This window comes from Gigantopelta aegis, chromosome 4 (genome assembly GCF_016097555.1).
Source record: "Gigantopelta aegis isolate Gae_Host chromosome 4, Gae_host_genome, whole genome shotgun sequence".
NCBI classification, from domain to species: Eukaryota; Metazoa; Mollusca; class Gastropoda; order Neomphalida; family Peltospiridae; genus Gigantopelta; species Gigantopelta aegis.
Genome location: NC_054702.1, coordinates 83,871,247 through 83,891,409, shown reverse-complemented (window position 1 = coordinate 83,891,409; position 20,163 = coordinate 83,871,247). Strand labels below are relative to the sequence as shown.

Genomic DNA, 20,163 nt, shown 5'->3' with positions numbered 1-20,163 from the left:
GCCTGACTATGTTGTTTTTTATTGAATGCATGGCACTAGTGTCCTGTTCATCGCCTAGCCAGTCGTATGTCTTGAAATTTTAAACACAGATACGTGTGTAAACAACACGTGTGTTATAAAAAATAATAACGCATGTTCTCACCTACGGGTGTGTAAGAATTTAATTTTAATTTCGATTACTTCATGTACCAAATTATCGCATGGAATTGTTATGTCAAGTCCTAGTTGGTTATAGTATTCATAATCTATGAACACTATTCATCGTGTGAAAATATCAGACAAAAGTTTGGTATTTTTTAAAATTCACATATGCTTCACTGCTGGAATTGGTGCGCACGGGACTTGTACAGGTGTTTGTGGAGAGACACCGTTTTGCGTCAGCGAGATAACCCGCACACGTGCTTTAATAGTATATATACTGACCGGGGACAACTGACCGACAAAAACTGTAGGATCAAACCACAAACATGAACACAATTCTGTTTTTTGCTGTTTGTTTGGCTGTAATAGGTAACACGATTTAAAAAAAAAAATTAAATTTTTTAAATTCATTTATTTGTTTGTTTGTTTCTTTCTTTCTTTCTTTCTTTCTTTATTTATTATTTTTATGTATTTAGTTAGTTATTCAGTTATTTAGTCATTTAGTTATTTAATTAGTTTGTCTCTTTTTTATGATAATAATTAACACATATTAAGTTATGAAATACTTATCAAGTATAAGCCTAACCGCTGATTAACATGTGCGCTAGAAAAGAGTTCTTAAACGAATATTTTCACTCATTCATTCATTTCCTTATTACAGCCGTGGCTCTGTCAATATCATGCGGAACTGATGTCAACAACGACTGCCGCCACATTAAATGCGAACCAGACGACGATTACGAACGTGCTTGCGTCAACGGCACGTGCACATGCATTGCCAGCAGATGTCATAAAGGTAATAAAACGGATTTCGTATAGATTAAATTTAAAGCATACACTTCAAAAATATTTTCCACAAACCAGTAATTGGTGAGATCGTAGAAGCGATATTTTGGGTTTTATTTAATATTTTCAATAAATATTCAATGTATTAAATATACTAAAAGGACAGACTAAAACAAATAGAAGTAATCGATGGTTTAACTGTATTTATTATCAACATTTTATCTTCTCAGACAGCCCAACTAGTAAGTAATAACAATATAATAGTAAAAGTAACAACAAATAAATAAATGAGATACAGTTTTCTCAGTTAAATCGTTGTCTCTGTTTAATGTATTTGTGAACAGTTTTCTCAGTTAAATCGTTGTCTCTGTTTAATGTATTTGTGAACAGTTTTCTTAGTTAAATCGTTGTCTCTGTTTAATGTATTTGTGAACATGCTCAAATATCTGTTTATTGGTGTCACCATTTTAACGTATCTCGACCGTTTAATTCAACTGAAGATTAATTGGTTAGAAACTGTTAAAATAGTGTGTCTTTGCTGGTTATAGAACTGACATTCAAAGAAATAATGACGAGTGCATCCAAAGTAATGTCCACAGTTACATATATTTTGGGTGTGCCTGGACATTCTGATCTATCTTCATTCACTAATTTATATAATTCATGTATTCATTGAAAACAATCACGCTTCACACCATAGGCATGTCATTATTTCTCTCTAGGCCGTGGCATCAAAAGTGCTCTTCATGTCTACTTCCATTTTTATTTTAGGTGACCGTCACAATCATCGTTGGAAAATACACCCACTAATTTTATCGATTATAGATAACTAATTACCCAAATAAATCCATATCGCCATTTGTCCAACCCCCTTTCTGTCCTGGAGAGGCTGTCCAGGCTTCTGGAATGTGGCCCAGGACAGCGTGCTTGAACCTTAATTGGATATAGGCACGTCAAATATAAGTAAGAAAGTAAATATTTTTCTCGACAAAATGTTCGTTATTGGACAGTCTTTATTACAAAAACAAAAAAGCAATGTGTTTGGTGATACTTTTCAGTTGTTTTAAGGGTATTTCACATTGGTGTGCCGTATCATGTTTTGGACAGTTTAACGCTTAACGACCAATGACTGCGTTATTTCTGTAATATGAAATCACGAATGAGAAGTCTTCTAACATATTTATTAGTTTTCATAGGCGTACGGGCTCCCATTTTTTAAGGGGGGAGGGAGGGGTGTGGCAGGCAGGTTTCTTGTCCGAATTTGAACGAAAATGCCTAAATCTGGATAACAACATTTTGGCCGAATATTTCTATTGTTTTTGCTTACATTTAATGATTTGCTCAAGCACTGTGGACGGGGGAGTTGTCCCCCCCCCCCCCCCCTTCCCCTTGTCTCGTATGCTTATGTTAGTCTTTGAATAGTTGTTTACTGGTCTTTTTTTCAAACATTTTGTCTTTTCGCGATTTTTCAAAACTGAATGAATAGAACTTAGTTTAAGTTTCTCTCTCTCACCTTCTCTGTCTTTGTATCTGTATCTGTCTGCCTGTCTCTATGTCTCTATGTCTCTCTCTCTCTCTCTCTCTCTCTCTCTCTCTCTCTCTCTCTCTCTCTCTCTCTCTCTCTCTCTCTCTCTCTCTCTCTCTCTCTCTCTCTCTCTCCCCCAAGGTTTGAAATAACCATATGTTAGACACCAAATAACCGTATGTAGTTTAAATTTATACAAAGTTTGTCTATTACCTTTTGCAGCGTCATGCAGCGGACGTCCAGACAACTGTAAACACGACACCGGCGTCCACGGCTGTACCTGTGACCACGACTGGCACTGCATCGACGGCCACTGCGCCTGTGGATTCCACGTTGTCGGTTAGGTATGTTGTAAAAAACAAAACCGTGACAAGGAGTATTTAATGTATTCGGTAAAATGTGATCAAACTTTGCGGTGATAAGCCAACTTGAAACAGTCTAGTTTAAGCATGCATTATTTACTTGTTATCGGTCTCGGTGGCGTCGTGGTTAAGCTACTGGACAGCAGGCTGGTAGGTACATGGTTCGCAACCCGGTACCGGCTCTCACCCAGAGCGAGGTTTAACGACTCAGTGGGTAGGTGTAAGACCACTACACCCTTCTCTCTCACTAATCAGTAACAACTAAATCACTGTTCTGGACAGAGAGCCCAGATAGCCGAGGTATGTGCCCAGGATAGCTTGCTCGAACCTTAATTGAATATAAGCACGAAAATTAGTTGAAATGAAATACTTGATAAAATTGTAAAGATGATGATTATTATGACATGAAATAAACGTAATGTTCTACACTTTTGGGGGGGGTGGGGTGGGGTGGGGGTGGGGGTCTTAAAACATGAATGCTTTAACATTAATAAATACCCTATATTGTACAGAGGCGTAACAATCGGGGGAAAGGGCAGTTGCTCCTCTAAGAAACATATAAAGTGTCCTTTTAGTTTATAAGAATCTTTTGACTGACTCCACCACTCCCTTATTTTAGACGAACTACCTAACATGGCATACCCTAAACTTTCCACTTTATATACTGTATAACTGGTATATCTTGTACCTTGTTTTATTACAGGTCAGGGAAGGACAGTGGTGCCTAAACTTTCCACTTTATATACTGTATAACTGGTATATCTTGTACCTTGTTTTATTACAGGTCAGGGAAGGACAGTGGTGCCTAAACTCAGTGCTAAGACATAAGCTGATCTAATGGAAGAATGGAAGACCAAAAAATACATTCCTAATATAATTTGTACTGTTTTGTTTTTGTTAATAAAAATAGTAAAATAAGCTGTAGTTGATTCTGTTTTATGTGTTGTCTTAACATAGTTGTTATTGCATACATATATAGACTTCCTGAATGTAGCTAGTGACTAATACACGCACGTACGTATGTACGAACGTACGTGTGTGTGTGTGTGTGTGTGTGTGTGTGTGTATGTATGTATTGATGTATGTATGTGTTCATGTATGAATATTTATATATTGTATATTGTATATTGATTATGCACTTTTTGTCAAGATAATAACCGTTTTTTAATGAAGATCAGCTCCATGTATTATTTGTATGCAATTTTTTTAGTTATTTGAGAAATATGTACATTTTACCTTTGTGAAAGTAAATGCTGGTCTACCATTACATCTCAAAACGAAATTTGTTTACTAAATTTATCAAAATTCTTATACTATGTATTTAGATTGAGAATGAATGGTGAACTTTTTTTACACTGAATATTTATAAATGCACTGCCTTACTATTACTATATTATAAAATTAAATGGCAGACCGTTATGTGACTAAATCATGTAACGCATGTTCTTAAATTGTGTAAAGTGATTGTATTTTGGGCCAGAGGCCTTTTACTGAATAAACTGTATGTCTATCTGTCTGTCTGTCTGTATGTATGTATGTCGAGGTTGACTGTTACATATATAGATATTAACGCACTGGCGCAGGGGATAATTAAATCCTTTTTTGGTCTCACAAATTGTCCCATGCCGTTGCTGGGACTCGAACCTATGGCACCGAATCGCCCGCAACTTTGCAGACTTGCCACGATACCTTTTGAGCTATTGAGGCATCCATGTGTGTATGTATGTATGTATGTATTTCATGTGCCATTGCGTTAGTATATCTACATATGTCAAAACCGACATGCATACAATACTAGTATGTAGATACACATCTATACATACTTGTCAATGCCAGGTTTTACCACAAATCCATATACGTTAAAGGGTGACCGCGTGGTTTGTAGACACCACGTATATTGTCGGTTAAAGGGACATTCCTGAGTTTGCTGCATTGTGAAATGTTTCCGACTAATAAAATAGTTCTACGATTAAACTTACATATTAAATATATTTTCTGTTTAGAATATCAATGTCTGCATATTTAATGTGTTTCTGGCCGTCTTAATATTTGTAAGAAGCCCAAAATGGATTTTGTCTTCAAATAATATCGTACGTACGAAATGTTTTGGGGTTTTTTCAACTAAAATGAAATTTAACCTAGTACAAATATTAGAACGGTCAGACACAGGTTTAATATACATCCACTAATATTTTATGCAGACAAATATATTTGATATGTAATTACAATCGTTAAAAAGCCTCTTTTAGTCAATAACAACTTAAAAATTGCAGCAAACTCAGGAATGTCTCTTTAACTAAGCATTCTTTTTAAAGAATGTTTTTGGTGGCCGAATGATTATCGTTGTGCTCTGGGAACTGCAGGCGAATTGATGCCATAGTTCAGAGACAATTTTTGAGGCCAAAAATTATTTTTACCCTCCTGTGCCCGTGCGTTAATGCACCAGTATTATTCCCCAATATTAACCATTAAAATGAAGGAAATGTTTTATTTAACGACGCACTCAACACATTTTATTTACGGTTATATGGCGTTGGACATATGGTTCCGTTACACTGAAGTCTTTAGTTTTCTCCAACATCATATACCAGCGTTTACATTTACTACATGAGTAGCCGTTAGATGTCATTTATCTTACAACCAGTTGTTTTAAAACGTATCTTACGAGCGAAAGTTGATTGATAAATGATATCTAACGGACCTGAATATAGTATTCCATTCAAAAATTAGATTTAAAACAAATGTAAATGGGGTTTTTTTCCAACTAAAACGTATCTACGGTGCCTGCATTTAGTTTAAATTCGCCACAGAGCAATTAGTTTCAGTTTACTGTATACGTTATGGAACTATCACATTTGATCGTGCTTATTGTATTGGATATTATGACTATGGCGACAAGGTCAACACCTAGGAGCATATGTGTGTTATTGCTGTATGAAATGATAAATATCGCACGGTATTCTTACCAACGGGTGTTTAATACCCTCAAACGCATGCACCAGTTTACTCATGTGACTATCTATATACGTTATGCGGACGGATTTGCTACAGGAGTAAATGTGGATCGAGTCCTGAGGTCGTGCTAACGTATATTTACTCTTATACAAATTTCGTCAAGCGAACACTTGGCAAAACTACACACATGAGTGTATTGTAATTCGCGAGTTGTAAGTTGGAAAACTAGAAGGTCGATGTTGAAATGAAGTTAAAAGAACTAAACAATATAAGATGGAAACATATGAACGATATGCGTCAAAGAGCAAGTCCAAATGTCACGGTCATAATAAACGCATACAATCACGGACTAAACTTGTTTTTTTGTGTGTGTGTGCCATCAGTCTACTTGCTTGCCTCTTTCGGTTCTTCATTAAATGCTATGAATGTTGTGGACACACACATACACACACATCCTCCTCCTCCTCCTCCTTATCATCATCAACAACAACCTGCAATTAAGAGAAGTGATCCTGGGTAATGGTGGGATTTAAAGAGGGTAGAGTCGGTTACCAATAACGCCAAATGGTGAATTAATGCATTATTCTGGAAGAGATTTTTTCTTCAGTCAGTGTGGGAAGAACTTTGAAAAAGAGTTATGTCTTTAAACAACTCTGGCACCACATACCTATGATAGCAAACGTTTATCTTCTTGACCTCGTCACACCCACACACTTGCCGTGTGTGCTGGTGCAGGTAACATGTTCATAAACGTTTCGAAGAGGCGAGAGCGTTTTCGTAAATGTGTCCGCGACCCACAGAAAGGGTTCTCAGCCGTTCGTGAATGCGCTTTTGAATACACTACTGTAGATTCTCAAAGAGTATGACCTTTTCCTATGCAAGTGATTTTCATGGGTGCCTTATTATCCATTGATGAGAATTGTGGTATCCATTAATGGCTTGTGCACAGCTAGGGAAATAACAGTTCTCTTTAAATTTATTTATGACTTACTTCAGTATATTATGCTTAGGAAAACCAACATATGCGCCCATTGGGATATTTATTGTGGAATCACTAACATGTACACATCCACGTACAATGGTCGATGCCTAATCATTTAAGTGAAAATGTAATCAATTTTTTCTTTGATTACTACAAACTGACTCAAAACCATTCCTGTCCTTTCAGAAATTACGAAACCATTCTTAATGATGATCCACCATGCTGATTACCTGTCTTTTGCCTGAAACTGCAAATTTAACACATACGTACTTTATTTTGCTTACCTTTCATTGGTATAACAACCTTTCCATCTTACGTCCTACAAAAATAGATAATTAAAATAATTTGTATAATTAATAAAATACTCACCATTTATTAAAATTATGTGAACGATTAGCAAATTTACTTTTACTTACGTGAGTACATTTACTCATGAGCAAATTTACATTTGGGAATATATTATGTTCATTAGTGATTGCATAAAGTTCAGCAATTAATTCAACATATTTATGGACAACTTCAGTCGTTTTTATCACTAGATCTACGATATATGACGGCATAGGCGTGCGGGCTCCCATTTTTTAAGGGGGCAGGCTGGCTTTTGCCCGAATTAAACGAAAATTCCCGAATCTGGATAACAGCATTTATTCTTAGTAGCATTACCACCAAACAGCAGTATAGGGCTGCAGACGAATCACTACGCATTTATATATATATATTACAACTCATTTTGAGGGTAGAATGATGGAAATACATAGTAAAAAGGTCTCAGGTTAGCACATTTTGCCCGAATATCTCTATAATTTTTGCCCAAAATTGAGGTTTTGCTCTAGGGCTAGGGTGGCAGTTGCCCTCCCCCTTATCGTTCCCTGTCTTGTACGCTTATGTGTGACGGTGCAGTTATCAGTATCCGTAAAATCGTCCGTTTCTTAAGATTTTGTCAAAACTGGACTCTAATCGTATTAAGCACACATCTGGTTTTTTCTCCACTTTTAGCCAAACATTCTTGTAATGGGGAAGTCTATCTTCAAGTCGAGAACCATCAATTGAAATTGTTTTATTCTTGAGTTTAATTATCTAGCTATTATCTGTGTGATCGATTAATTTGATTTTAGTTATCAGAAATGTAAGTGAAATTAACCAAATATGGCACTTATAGATTTGATTTGAAAGAAATGTTTTATTTAACGACGCACTCAACACATTTTATTTACGGTTAAGGACCACACAGATTTTGAGAGGAAACCCACTGTCGCCACTACATGGGCTACTCTTCCGATTAGCAGCAAGGGATCTTTTATTTGCGCTTCCCACAGGCAGGATAGCACAAACCATGGCCTTTGTTGAACCAGTTATGGATCACTGGCCGGTGCAAGTGGTTTACACCTACCCATTGAGCCTTGCGGAGCACTCACTCAGGGTTTGGAGTCGGTATCTGGATTAAAAATCCCATGCCTCGACTGGGATCCGAACCCAGTACCTACCAGCCTGTAGACCAATGGCCTGCCACGACGCCACCGAGGCCGGTATTTGATTTGAGATATTCCCTTAAAGTTTATTTTAATATACTGGAAAAAGATAAGAATGTGAATTTGAAAAAGTATTTTTATACCAAAAAACCCCAAAACTAGTCAAAAAAATTATATTTAAAAATAATAAACACAGTTTAAAGGTGCTATCTCAAAGTTGCAGTGCCATATTTCGCCGTTTTTACATTTATTGGTGATAAATAACTACAGATTAATTGATTCAACACATAATATTTGCAGAAATAACTATTATTATATAATTTTAAGATAGTATCTTCAATCCCCAAGTGCCAGAAAATCGCGTATTATGCGGTTGATGTTTTTAAATTTCTTGCGGGATTATGTCCCAATATCTCCATAAGAGAGGGGGAGCGTACTATCACGCGAAACCCAAAATATTTCCATTTTATAAAGTTTGTTTTGCTTAACGACACCACTAGAGCACATTGATTTATTAATCATCGGCTATTGGATGTCAAACATTTGGTAAATTTTTATATATAGTCGTAGAGGGGAAACCCGTTACATTTTTCCATTGGTAACAAGGGATCTTTTATATGCACTCACAGATAGGATAGCACATGTCATGGTTACAATTTATGCCCCACTGTATATATAATACAGTAAAAAATGTGCTTATGCCCCCATCCCCACCCCCACCACAACTACTGCGTGTGTTCCCTACTACACAAATCGATTCTACGGGTCTGCCCGACGCATAGCGGAACCTGGGTGCTGAGCATCCTTGGGAAAGGCAAAAACCTTATTGTATATTTAACAGTTCCGCTAAATATCTAAATGCACCTCCCCACTCAAACTGCTGAATACGGACCCGCAGGACTTATAACATTTGAACTGGATTCAACGTGTGAAAATTGACAGGCAGATCTAAGTACTTTGGTATTTTTTAAAATTCACAAATGTTTCACTGCTGGAATTGGTTCCACTGACGAATGAAACGGAACAGATGTTTCTGCCAAAACGCCATGTTGCGTCAACAAGATAACCCGCACACGTGCTTCAATGTATATATACTGACAATCAACAAGTTGTCCGACAAGTACACTGTTGTATCAAACCAGAAATATGAAAACAATTCTGTTCTTGGCCGTTTCTTTGGCTCTAATAGGTAACAGTGTTTGTTTGTTTGTTTATTTATTTATTTATTTATTTTTACTTTTTTATTATTCATAGCTCGACAAAATGACATAACATATTTATTTATTTATTTATAAATTCTCTCTGAGTAAGTGAGTTAGTAGTTCATTTATCAAAGTGATGAGAAAAAAAGAATCCATTTGCAGTCATATGGGATAAAAACAAAGTACACCATCGGTGGTGGAAATAGCTACCTTGGGACTCGGCAAGTCTCGGGTGAACGTTTTCTATCTCATGTGATTTAAGTACTTCAAAAGAATATTGGCTCACTCTATACAATCCCAAAAGGTTCCAGTAAGGAGCTACCTTTCGATCAACTAAGTTAAATCAACCAACTAGCTCCATTTTCAAATTTGATGAACTATTTTAAATTATGCGTCAAATTTACCTTGAAGAAATTACGCAACATTTTCTGTTTGGCTTTAATCCTACGTGTTATTTGCAAATTCAATAGTACTCACCAAAACCAAGCCTCGTCCGCTACCGACCTTGGTCGGGTTGTTTGTGCGCATGCCAGCGCGGGCGACCCCCTCTCCACACCTTTTCATGTTCTGGACGGAGGAGCCTGCGAAAGTCGACACCTGTGCCCATTACAGGTGTGTGCTTTAACAGCTTGTTCTGAATTTGCACGTTGAAACCTATGACCTGACCTGACCTTAAAGTATACGCAAAGGTGTTAAAAGAATATTATTTCCCCTCAGCCGCAGCTCTGTCAATATCATGTGGAACTGACGTCGACGACGACTGCCGCCACATTAAATGCGAACCAGACGACGATTACGAACGTGCTTGCGTCAACGGCACGTGCACGTGCATTGCCAGCAGATGTCATAAAGGTAATAAAACGATTTCTTACAAATATTTTCCAGAAATCATCCAATCACAGGTGTCACGGGGATCCTATAATACCCGTAACTGAATAAAACACGATTATCCAAATATCTCTCCTAACTGTATATCTAATAGATTTCTCTGTATCGGGCAGTCTATACCCGAGTGGCTCGGCTCTAGGTATGTCAGAGATAGTATATGTAATATAGCACGTTTAGTTCACTAGAAAACACAACAAAACACAATACACTTTGGAATCTGTATTAATACTACGCTGACAAATGTACTGCCGCAGTAGTTAATTAACAACAACAATATAATGACAACCCAGAACTAATCACTTAATTAGTTAATCACTAGGTATCTAGTTTACACTATATTCTAATCACTTCACCGTGACACAACACCCACACGTGTGATAATTGAGAAACGCTTCCAGGGGAACTTAATTAATAAAGGAATTACAACTCTATTCCTACTTGGTTAATTTTTAATTAACCCTTAACTACTCATTCAGTAACCTTGTAATACAGAATTAATACTGGTACCTATCACAATAAAGACAATAACCTACAGTTTACCTAGGTCCTCTAGGATGGCTGGTTAAGCTTTAATAATTTTAGACAGTGAAGCCTACAATTTACTTCGCCAGTTTACCGGAAACACTGTCTAAATAATATTGGTGTAATACAGTATTAAAATATTTAAAGTCACATCAATCACATCAAGGTTATACAACAGAGCAGAAAAATATATATTTACCAAGTCCAAACGGACTAACGTTCCCTGGGAGCCTTCCTTTTGTTTCTCCTCGATATATCTAAAATCCTAGCTATTTATTATAAAAATCCGAATATCGCCTGGGGGTACAAGGCGGTACCGAATACCTACAAGTGATATTTCCACAGCGACCAAGACGAAATATTTTTTTTAGTTGGTCAGACTAGCTGTCGCCAATCGCTAGAAAAACAAGGTCGTAAAACAGAACTCGCGGAGGTATTACGTAACTACTGGCCACATGGCATCCGCACCTGCTCTGGGTGTGTATTGGGAACAGCTCGACCACCGTCGCGCGGAGGTATTACGTAACAAGGTGCCCACCTAGTCTAAGTGCATATTGGGACTGAACACGGCCCTCTAAAACAATTAATATCGCCACAGGCGAAAAGAAATTAAGAGCATGTTCCGTCACAACAGGCTTGTGGGATAGCTAAATATTTATCTTTGGGTTGCTTTAAACACAAGATTAAAATATTAATGATTTAATGACAGTTTTTAGCTTGTCACTAGCTTGTTTTTAGCTTGTACTGGCGGGATTTCCATCAGGGTTATGATGTCCCTGAGAGTCCTGAGGACATTCAAAAGGTTTTATAGTAGACACTTGAAGACGTATCATTGACAAACATGATGGCTGATGCTATTCCACATATTGAATTTATGCATACTTTTTCATCTCTTTGGTAAAACGCGAACATGTTTTCACCGTTAGATGAAGTGACACACTAGACAGCTGTGTTAGCAGTACCTATGCCGGGTTCCACCGGCGGGGCAGGATATGCTCACATTTCGCGAACACCTGATATCATCACTATTTTGACAGTGATTCATGGGTACATGTCATCACAGTTATATTTATTCCAATGAACTCTGTCCTGTGCTTGTTTTGATTTAGTAAACTAGTCTGCGAGTGGCAGTCCTCTTTTGAGCGGTGACAAAATGATCTTTTCGGGAGTGGCTGTCCTATAGATGACACGATTCACGGAATCGAGCAATATTTTGTCAAATTCCCATTCGACAGGGTCTTCATATGTGGATAATGGTTAGAACCGTGATTGAATCTACAACGCCGATTCGACTGAATTGCTCGGTGGTATCGGGATTTAAGTTAAGTCTGTTTTAAGTGAAACAAGATAATAATTAACATTATTGTAATATTTTATTGACTATTAACTTGTGATTACGTCCAGAAAATAATATAAATATTTATTTTATTACAGATATTTTTTTTTAATGTGTCTATTACCTCTTGCGTCATATTGTAACGGACGTCCGAACAATAATATAAATATTGGTTTTACTGAAGTGTTTATTAGTCTATTACCTCTTGCAGCGTCATGCAGAGGAAGTCCAGACAGCTGTAAACACGACACCGGCGTCCACGGCTGTACCTGTAACCACGACTGGCATTGCATCGACGGCCACTGCGCCTGTGGATTCCACGTTGTCGGTTAGGTGTGTTGAAAAAAAAGCAATTTTTTTTTTAAAAGTTTGTTTTGTTATCCTGCACCACTGGAGCACATTGATTTAGTAGACAAATATTTGAGTCTTACATTTTACCATTAGCAGCAAGGGATCTCTTATATGCAGTTTCTCACAGACAGGACAGCACATACCACGGCCTTTGATATACCAGTCCTGAGGCACTGGTTTGGATGGAAGAAATTATCAGAGAATGGGTCAACTGAGGACGTTCGATCGCGAGGCACTGATTGGGACGGGATATTTTTGTTTTAAATGAGTCTTCTGGGGAGTTTCGATCCTGTGATCAAAGTATCTGAGGGGAGCGTTCTACAGACCCAGATATCGGTCCTTAGACACCAATGAAAAGCACATACAGTTACACCGAAGTAGTTAGTTTATTCAGTAATGTGGTGAAACTTTACTTTAGTTAGTTATCTTCTAGTTATATTTAAAAATAAATCTTTTATTTATTTTACTTGCATTAGTTGTGGTAAAATGTTCTCTTATATTTAGTTTACTTGCATTAGTTGTAGTAAAAGTTTCTCTTATATTCATTTTAAATTCTTTAGTAATATTTTTTTAAATCTCTTACATTGAATTTATAAGCAGTAGTTATATTAAATTTGTATGTTATATTTATCTTATTTATATTAGTTACATAAAATGTTATATTTATTTTATTTGTATATTATTATCTCTTCAAAATCGTAAATATATCATTAAACCAAGTTTGAGTTGGACACGATCGTGAGTCGGACAAGTTTGAAGTTGCATTTAATGAGATTTACACTAAAACGGGGATTAAATATTAAATAAATTATAAGATTAGCTATAGAACTCGTTAGTTTCAACATCAAGTAATTGTAGTCTTTTCATTTAACACCAGAACAAATCAACCAAGAAGAAGTTATGAGAAAAGATACATGTTCAAATTGAGATTGTTTTCTTCGATGATAATCATAAAGTTAGTTCAGTGTCCTGAAAGGAACACATTTAAGAACACTAATACATAAATATTTGGATGAACATGGTATTTATTTTTAAGACATTTAATTTTGTTCAAATGAAACTTAAGCCACTTAAGTTCAAATTAATATTTTGATGGTAATATCAATATCCGACTCAATATCAGGCCGTATGTCGTTTGCATCAACAAGGTAATATAGTGGGAACTTTAGGGAAAATGGGTTGTCCACAATCTACAAATGTATTTACATAATGTGTGTAAACTTGTATGTCACATACCGAATGAATCCACATTTGATTAATAATGTGGGCATTGTTTACACTAAAGGTGAACACGATCTGTGAAAATAGGTATATCCGATTTCAGCACAAATCACCGTCGAATTTGTAATTTGTTTTACCATGTATCTACTAATGAAGTGCTTATTTTAAAAAAATAAACTCACTGAAGTCTAAAGAATACAAGATATTGTATATAGTATATTAAGAAATGGACATTAGCTGTGATTTAATTTAAAAAATAATAATAATAATACAAAAAAATACCCAGTCTGTTTGACTGACAATCTCTTTACTCTATCACATTAACTTAATTTACTGATTAGCCCGACAGATGTCATATCGGGATAAATACTTCTGAGGACTCGGGTTTCTTTTCAGTGGCGGGCGGAAATGAATATAGTATCTAAATCCCGATATATCTGAAACATTTTATAATTCAAGGAAGCATGAGGAGTTTCAAAAAAGTGTCATTTTGTTATAACTGCCCTCTGTTTAGTTGGAGATGACATTATATTACTGTCCTGATTTTCTGTTCGTTTCCCGCCCCATCCCACCCACTCCGTTATGCACTGTTTTGTTACAGGATGACGAATCACAGTGGAGTGGCAGGAAATAAGCTGATGTAATCGAAGACCAGAAATAATTTGTATGGAACATGTTATTAATAATAAAAAAAAATTAAAGCTGCAATTCTGTTTTATTTATTGGCTTAAAGGGATATTCCTGACATTGCTGCATTGTAAGATATTTACGACTAATAAAATATTTCTACGATTAAACTTACATATTAAATATATTTTCTCGTTTAGAATATTAGTGTCTGTATATTCAATGTGTTTCTGGTCGTCTTAATATTTGTAAAATGCTCAAACTGCATTTTGTCTTAAATAATTTCGTACGTATGAAAAAATTATATTTTAGTAAATAAAATGAAATTTAACCTGAAACAAATATTAGAACGATCAGAAACACGTTTAATATACAGCCACTAATATTTTATGCAGAAAAATATATTTGATATGTAATTACAATCGTTAAAAAGTCTTTGTTAGTTAAAAATTGAAGCAAACTCAGGAATGTCCCTTTAAAATAGTTGTTATTGCATACAAATATGTATATTCATTTTTAGAGATAGCCTTTTAAAAAGAAGAAAACAAAGGAGGGAACAAAATAAAAAAGAAAGATGGGCGATTTGTCACCATTTAGGGATTAGATTATCCAATATTTAAATATTTAAGATGTGCTTATTCCATAAGTTAATAGATAGTGATTAAAATATGCATGCATGAACGCAACAATCCATCCATCCATTTATGCATGCATAGATACATACATACACATATATACATACATACATACATACAATGTACATACATATATATATATACACACATACATTATACATACATACATACATACATACATACATACATACATACATACATACATACATACATACATGTCGTGTATATATCCCAACCTGATGGAAGAAGTGAGTGAGGACAACCTTGAAAAAATTCTACGTCTGGCAGACGAATACCAGGTGGAACAGTTGATAAAAAAATGTGACGAGTTCTGCGTGAAACAGTTAAACAGTCGTTACACATTATCCTACTACGGGATACCCAATTCCAATACACCGCCACGGGTGGTTCATATGCTTGTTTTATCTGAAAGATACAACTTAATTGAAACATGGAAAACAGCTTTTGAATGTGCGACACATATGCTTTATTCAAAGTTGAAAATAGAAAATGAGTTTTGTAAAATTGCAAGCAAAACGGTAACAAAACTGATGGAAAGACGTATTGATGTAATTGAAGAAGCAAGTTTAAAGTATTTGTGTACGTCAAGCGGTAAAGGTGAAAGTGCTTTTCGTCAGGTACTTGGCCAGTAGAAGAGTGGATTATTGGGAGATTCCCAGACGCAGATTTAGGCCCATGAGGCAAGCCGGCTCTTCTATGTTCTATAAAGTAATTAATTTTGCTTTTGTTCATCATGCCATCAAATTACTTTTGATTAATGTTTTGAATCTCCGGTCATCGTCCGACGTCTATTATATATGGCTAAACAAATCCTGACTAGTCTACAGTATGTATCCTGAAAGAAACACGTGAAACCAGACATCTTGGTCTGTTGGGACATTTTGGGCTGCTACAGACAGTGCCGAATATTATTTCACATTAAGTTCAACAGTGAACGATATTGCCACTTCAGTAATAACAGTCTTAGACTCATTTGTTTTAACAAAGGACGATACTGAAAACATTTTTGAACTGCGATGTATAATCGCGATTTATTTAAGTTAAGTTTATTTACCAACACATTTTGTCTTTCTTTCATTATATTATTATATTACATTTATTATTAGTGATTTTGTATTATATTAGTGATATTATTAGATATTTATATGACATGTATTATTAGTGATTGGTTTTTTGTTGTTGTTGTTGTTTTGTTTTGGTTTTTGGGTTTTTTTGGAGGGTTAACGACACCGCTAGAGCATATTGATTACTAGTAATTAAAGGGATAGACCCTAGTCTTTAAACACAACAGCATGTTTGTCACTATTAGAGCCGTTTATGATCACTAAAATAAAACATTACTTATATTTTATTCTTTAGATTATCCATTTCCGTACAACCAAAGTGTTTCTGGTCATCCTGGTGTTTCTAATACTACAAAATGCATTTTTCATATTTTTAAAAATGCACTTGCGTTTGAGAAGTAACGGTGATGGAGTCGCGTCTTAGTCTTATTTTTAAAGGTATTTCAACGTCACAGACTCGTTTCACTCTGTTGTATCAAAATGTGTTACAGGTTTGTAAATTAACCAAACTTAGTGTCAATTTTTACGGATTGAAACTAGGATCTAGGTGGAAAATATGCCTTAGTGTTTAAAAATCCTAGGTCTGTTCCTTTAATAATCGGCTATTGGATGTCAAACATTTGGTCATTCTGATTCGTAAACCCGCTACATTTCTTTTAATGCAACAAGGTATCTTTTATATGCACTTTCCCACAGACAGGAAAGCACATACCACGGCCTTGACCAGTTATGGTGCACTGGTTGGAACGAGAAAAAAACCCAATCAGTTGAACGGATCCACCGAGGTGGTTCGATCCTGCGACACAACCACCTAAGGCGAACGCTCAACTGACTGAGCTAAATCCCGCCCCCTGATTGTTTTGTATGTTAACTTGTCACAATGTATAAACAATATACAACTTTTTTTTCTCTAATTCAATTAGAATTATTTTATTGATGTGAACCGTCCATGTGTTCAGTCATACTAGTATGTACGTGTTTGTCGTCCAGTTACGGACATTTGTTTCTTATTGAGGTCGGCCCTGGATTTAGAATTATTGTATTGCTTCCACCCTACTGGTTGCTAACATTTTTAATAGGAACGCATATAATCGACTGCCTTGGTGAAACGTATTACATTAAATTAATTTCTGGGTGTTTTTTTAACTTTAATTGTAAGATCATAGATAGAACGATTAAATTTACAAATCATCAACAAAAATCAATTCTGTCCACATAATGAAAGAATAAAATATAAACCCCTGTGGAAATATTAAGCTATTTAAATATTGAAATAAAACTGGACAATATAAAAACAACAAATTTCCAAGAGATTATTGAGTCAGAAATGCTACCGAATTGTAACAAATCTCATGGATTAAAACGAATTCATCATTCAAATAACCGTACACAGTTGCCTGCCATGCGATACGAATCTAAATTATATTTATTAAGGTTAAACCCCTTAATTATAACTGATTGTTCTAACTAACTCAAGTAAGTGTATAATCAAGGCTGAAATATAAAAAAAATTTAGTATGCTTACACACTTAATTTGGCAGGAGTTGTCATTTGTTTTATGTTATTTGATTTTACATTCACTTTTATCATAATTACTATTAATTAGATGTGAATTTGTATATATTTTAATGTATTTATGTGTGGCACACGCTGTGAATTCAAATAAACTTATTGGTATCCGTGTTATTAAATACGTTTTGTGAATATTCTTTGTAATACGTAAAAAGATCATTACGTGCAGTATGTAGAAAATCATAACGGTTTTTATGTGCACTAGTAATGAAAACGAAAATAATAATAACTGTTTAACAACCATTGAGAGAGAGACACAGACAGAGAGAGAGAGAGAGAGAGAGAGAGAGAGAGAGAGAGAGAGAGAGAGAGAGAGAGAGAGAGAGAGAGAGAGAGAGAGAGAGAGAGAGAGAGAGAGAGAGAGAGAGAGAGAGAGAGAGAGAGAGAGAGAGAGAGAGAGAGAGAGAGAGAGAGAGAGAGAGAGAGAGAGATACAGACAGACAGACAGACAGACAGACACAGAGAGAGAGAGGGAGAGAGAGAGAGAGAGAGAGAGAGGGAGAGGGAGAGGGACAGACAGACAGAGACAGAGAGAGAATGAATGAATGAATGAATGAATGAATGTTTAACGACACCCCAGCACGAAAAATACATCGGCTATTGGGTGTCAAACTATGGTAATGCAAATAAATAAAGTGATGATCAACATCAACATAAAAATTCAAGGTTTAAACAAAAACAGTGTAAAGAACTGTGCAAAAATACAAATATCACAGAATTTTACGGACACCGAATTTTACTCTAAATTTCAATGTGTGCTGTATTGGCCATTCTCAAAGAGAATGTTACACCCCTGCACCACGGTGAGGTTACAGCACGCGCAGGGGACAGAGAGAGATACATATAGACAGACGAAGAGAGTAATAGAGAGATGAGGGGTGACAGACAGAGATTAACACAGAGAGAGCGAGAGAGCGAGAGAGCCAGACAGACAGAGAGGAAAGAGGGGTGGAGGGAGGGAGGGCTGAGAGATACAGAGAGAGAAGGGAGTACAAAGCGAAAACTATAAAGAAAAACAAATTAATAGTTGCAAAATATCACGAGTATTTGGAAAATGGCCGCCATCTTGTTCGGACCAACTTTAGAAAATGTCATCTTATATTTTCATAGACTCTGCACCCAGAGATTAATTTCCACCATGGTCACAAATGTTATACTTCCGGCCCCGGTACACTCCACCTTTGGGGACCTCTGCTGCAGAACTATGACTACTTATATATGTGTGGCTACAAGTTTTAGAAAATTTGAGGATGCCGATAAAGAAAACATGTCCTTCCTTCCCTGACTAACAGTGATATGATTTTTTTGAGTCATGATATGGTGGGGAACAAGGAAAGAAGTATTTCATTAACACCTCAGCACATTGTAAATTGCGACAATTAATTGTTTTCATGTATACATGTATTTGGTTGCAATAAATAATGTAGTGTAGTGTAGTGTAGCGTAGTGTAGCGTAGTATGGTGTACTCCTACCGAAAAAGAAGCAAGGGATATTTTAAACCAATTTTCGACACATGTCGTTAAACAAAAACAGACTTTAACTCATTTTCGACACGCAGGTCAGGAATATCACGGCTTTGATAACATACTAGTCAAGAAAACCCGAGTCTATCAAGGATCGATCCTGCTACCTAACGCACCTCATACATGCGCTCTACCAAGAGCTCCATCCTGCATCTCTAGTGGGTAATAAATGCTCTGAACTATAATAATGAACAGTCATTATTATATACATGTATATCTTTAAAAAATATATTTTATCGTATAATATGTAGTTTTTAACTTTTGAATACCCTTTATATGGCATTCATTTGAAACATACACCAGGTGTATATACAGTATATTCTACTAAGTTAAAGGGACATTCCTGAGTTTGATGCATTGTAAGATGTTTCCGACTAATAAAATATTTCTACGATTAAACTTACATATTAAAAATATTTTCTTGTTTAGAATATCAGTGTCTGTATATTCAATGTTTCTGGTCGTCTTAATATTTGTAAGAAGCCCAAACTGGATTTTGTCTTCAAATAATTTCGTACGTGCAAAAAAAATATATTTTAGGAAATAAAATTAAATTAACCTAGTGTAAATATTAGATCGATCAAAAATACGTTTAATATACAGCCACTAATCTTTTATTCAGAAAAATATATTTGATATGTAATTACAATCGTTAAAAAGTCTTTGTTAGTCGATAACATCTTTAAAAATTGCAGCAAACTCATGAATGTCCCTTTAATAGAAAAGAAAAAGAAAGGAATGTTTGTCCAATGACACCCAAAGACATTTACAACTGCAGCAGTGTCACACAGACAGATACTTGGTTTGTTGAATTTGAGAACAGCACATACCACGGCCTTTGATATATTAGTTGTAGAGAATTGGTTGGAACGAGAAAACATTGTTCCACTGAGTGAATAATTCCCAAACGTGATTGCATCTTAGACAAGTACTCTACGGCTGAGCTTCACCCTGCCTCAAATAGAGAAAGCAAAGAGCTG

The 20,163-nt window shown here is 35.7% G+C and overlaps 1 protein-coding gene across 2 annotated transcripts; it reads left to right on the top strand.

Annotated features, from left to right (window-relative positions):
- The first annotated feature begins 454 nt into the window (after positions 1-454).
- Positions 455-3,732, top strand: LOC121370929 (metallothionein-B-like). Of its 2 annotated transcripts, none has more exons than XM_041496469.1 (4): positions 455-510; positions 803-937; positions 2,675-2,796; positions 3,599-3,732. In XM_041496469.1, the coding sequence occupies exons 1-3, from the start codon at positions 468-470 to the stop codon at positions 2,794-2,796; spliced, it is 300 nt and encodes a 99-aa protein (XP_041352403.1). In that variant the 5' UTR covers positions 455-467; the 3' UTR covers positions 3,599-3,732. The 2 variants fall into 2 exon arrangements, with proteins under 2 accessions (XP_041352403.1, XP_041352404.1); XM_041496470.1 differs by lacking the exon at positions 3,599-3,732 and adding an exon at positions 3,518-3,545.
- The last annotated feature ends 16,431 nt before the right edge of the window (positions 3,733-20,163 follow it).

Coding starts and splice junctions, on each gene's coding strand:
- LOC121370929 (XM_041496469.1), top strand. CDS start 468: ATGAACACAATTCTGTTTTTTGCTGTTTGTTTGGCTGTAATAG. Junction 511..802: donor TGTTTGTTTGGCTGTAATAG/GTAACACGATTT, acceptor TCCTTATTACAG/CCGTGGCTCTGTCAATATCA. Junction 938..2,674: donor TGCCAGCAGATGTCATAAAG/GTAATAAAACGG, acceptor TACCTTTTGCAG/CGTCATGCAGCGGACGTCCA.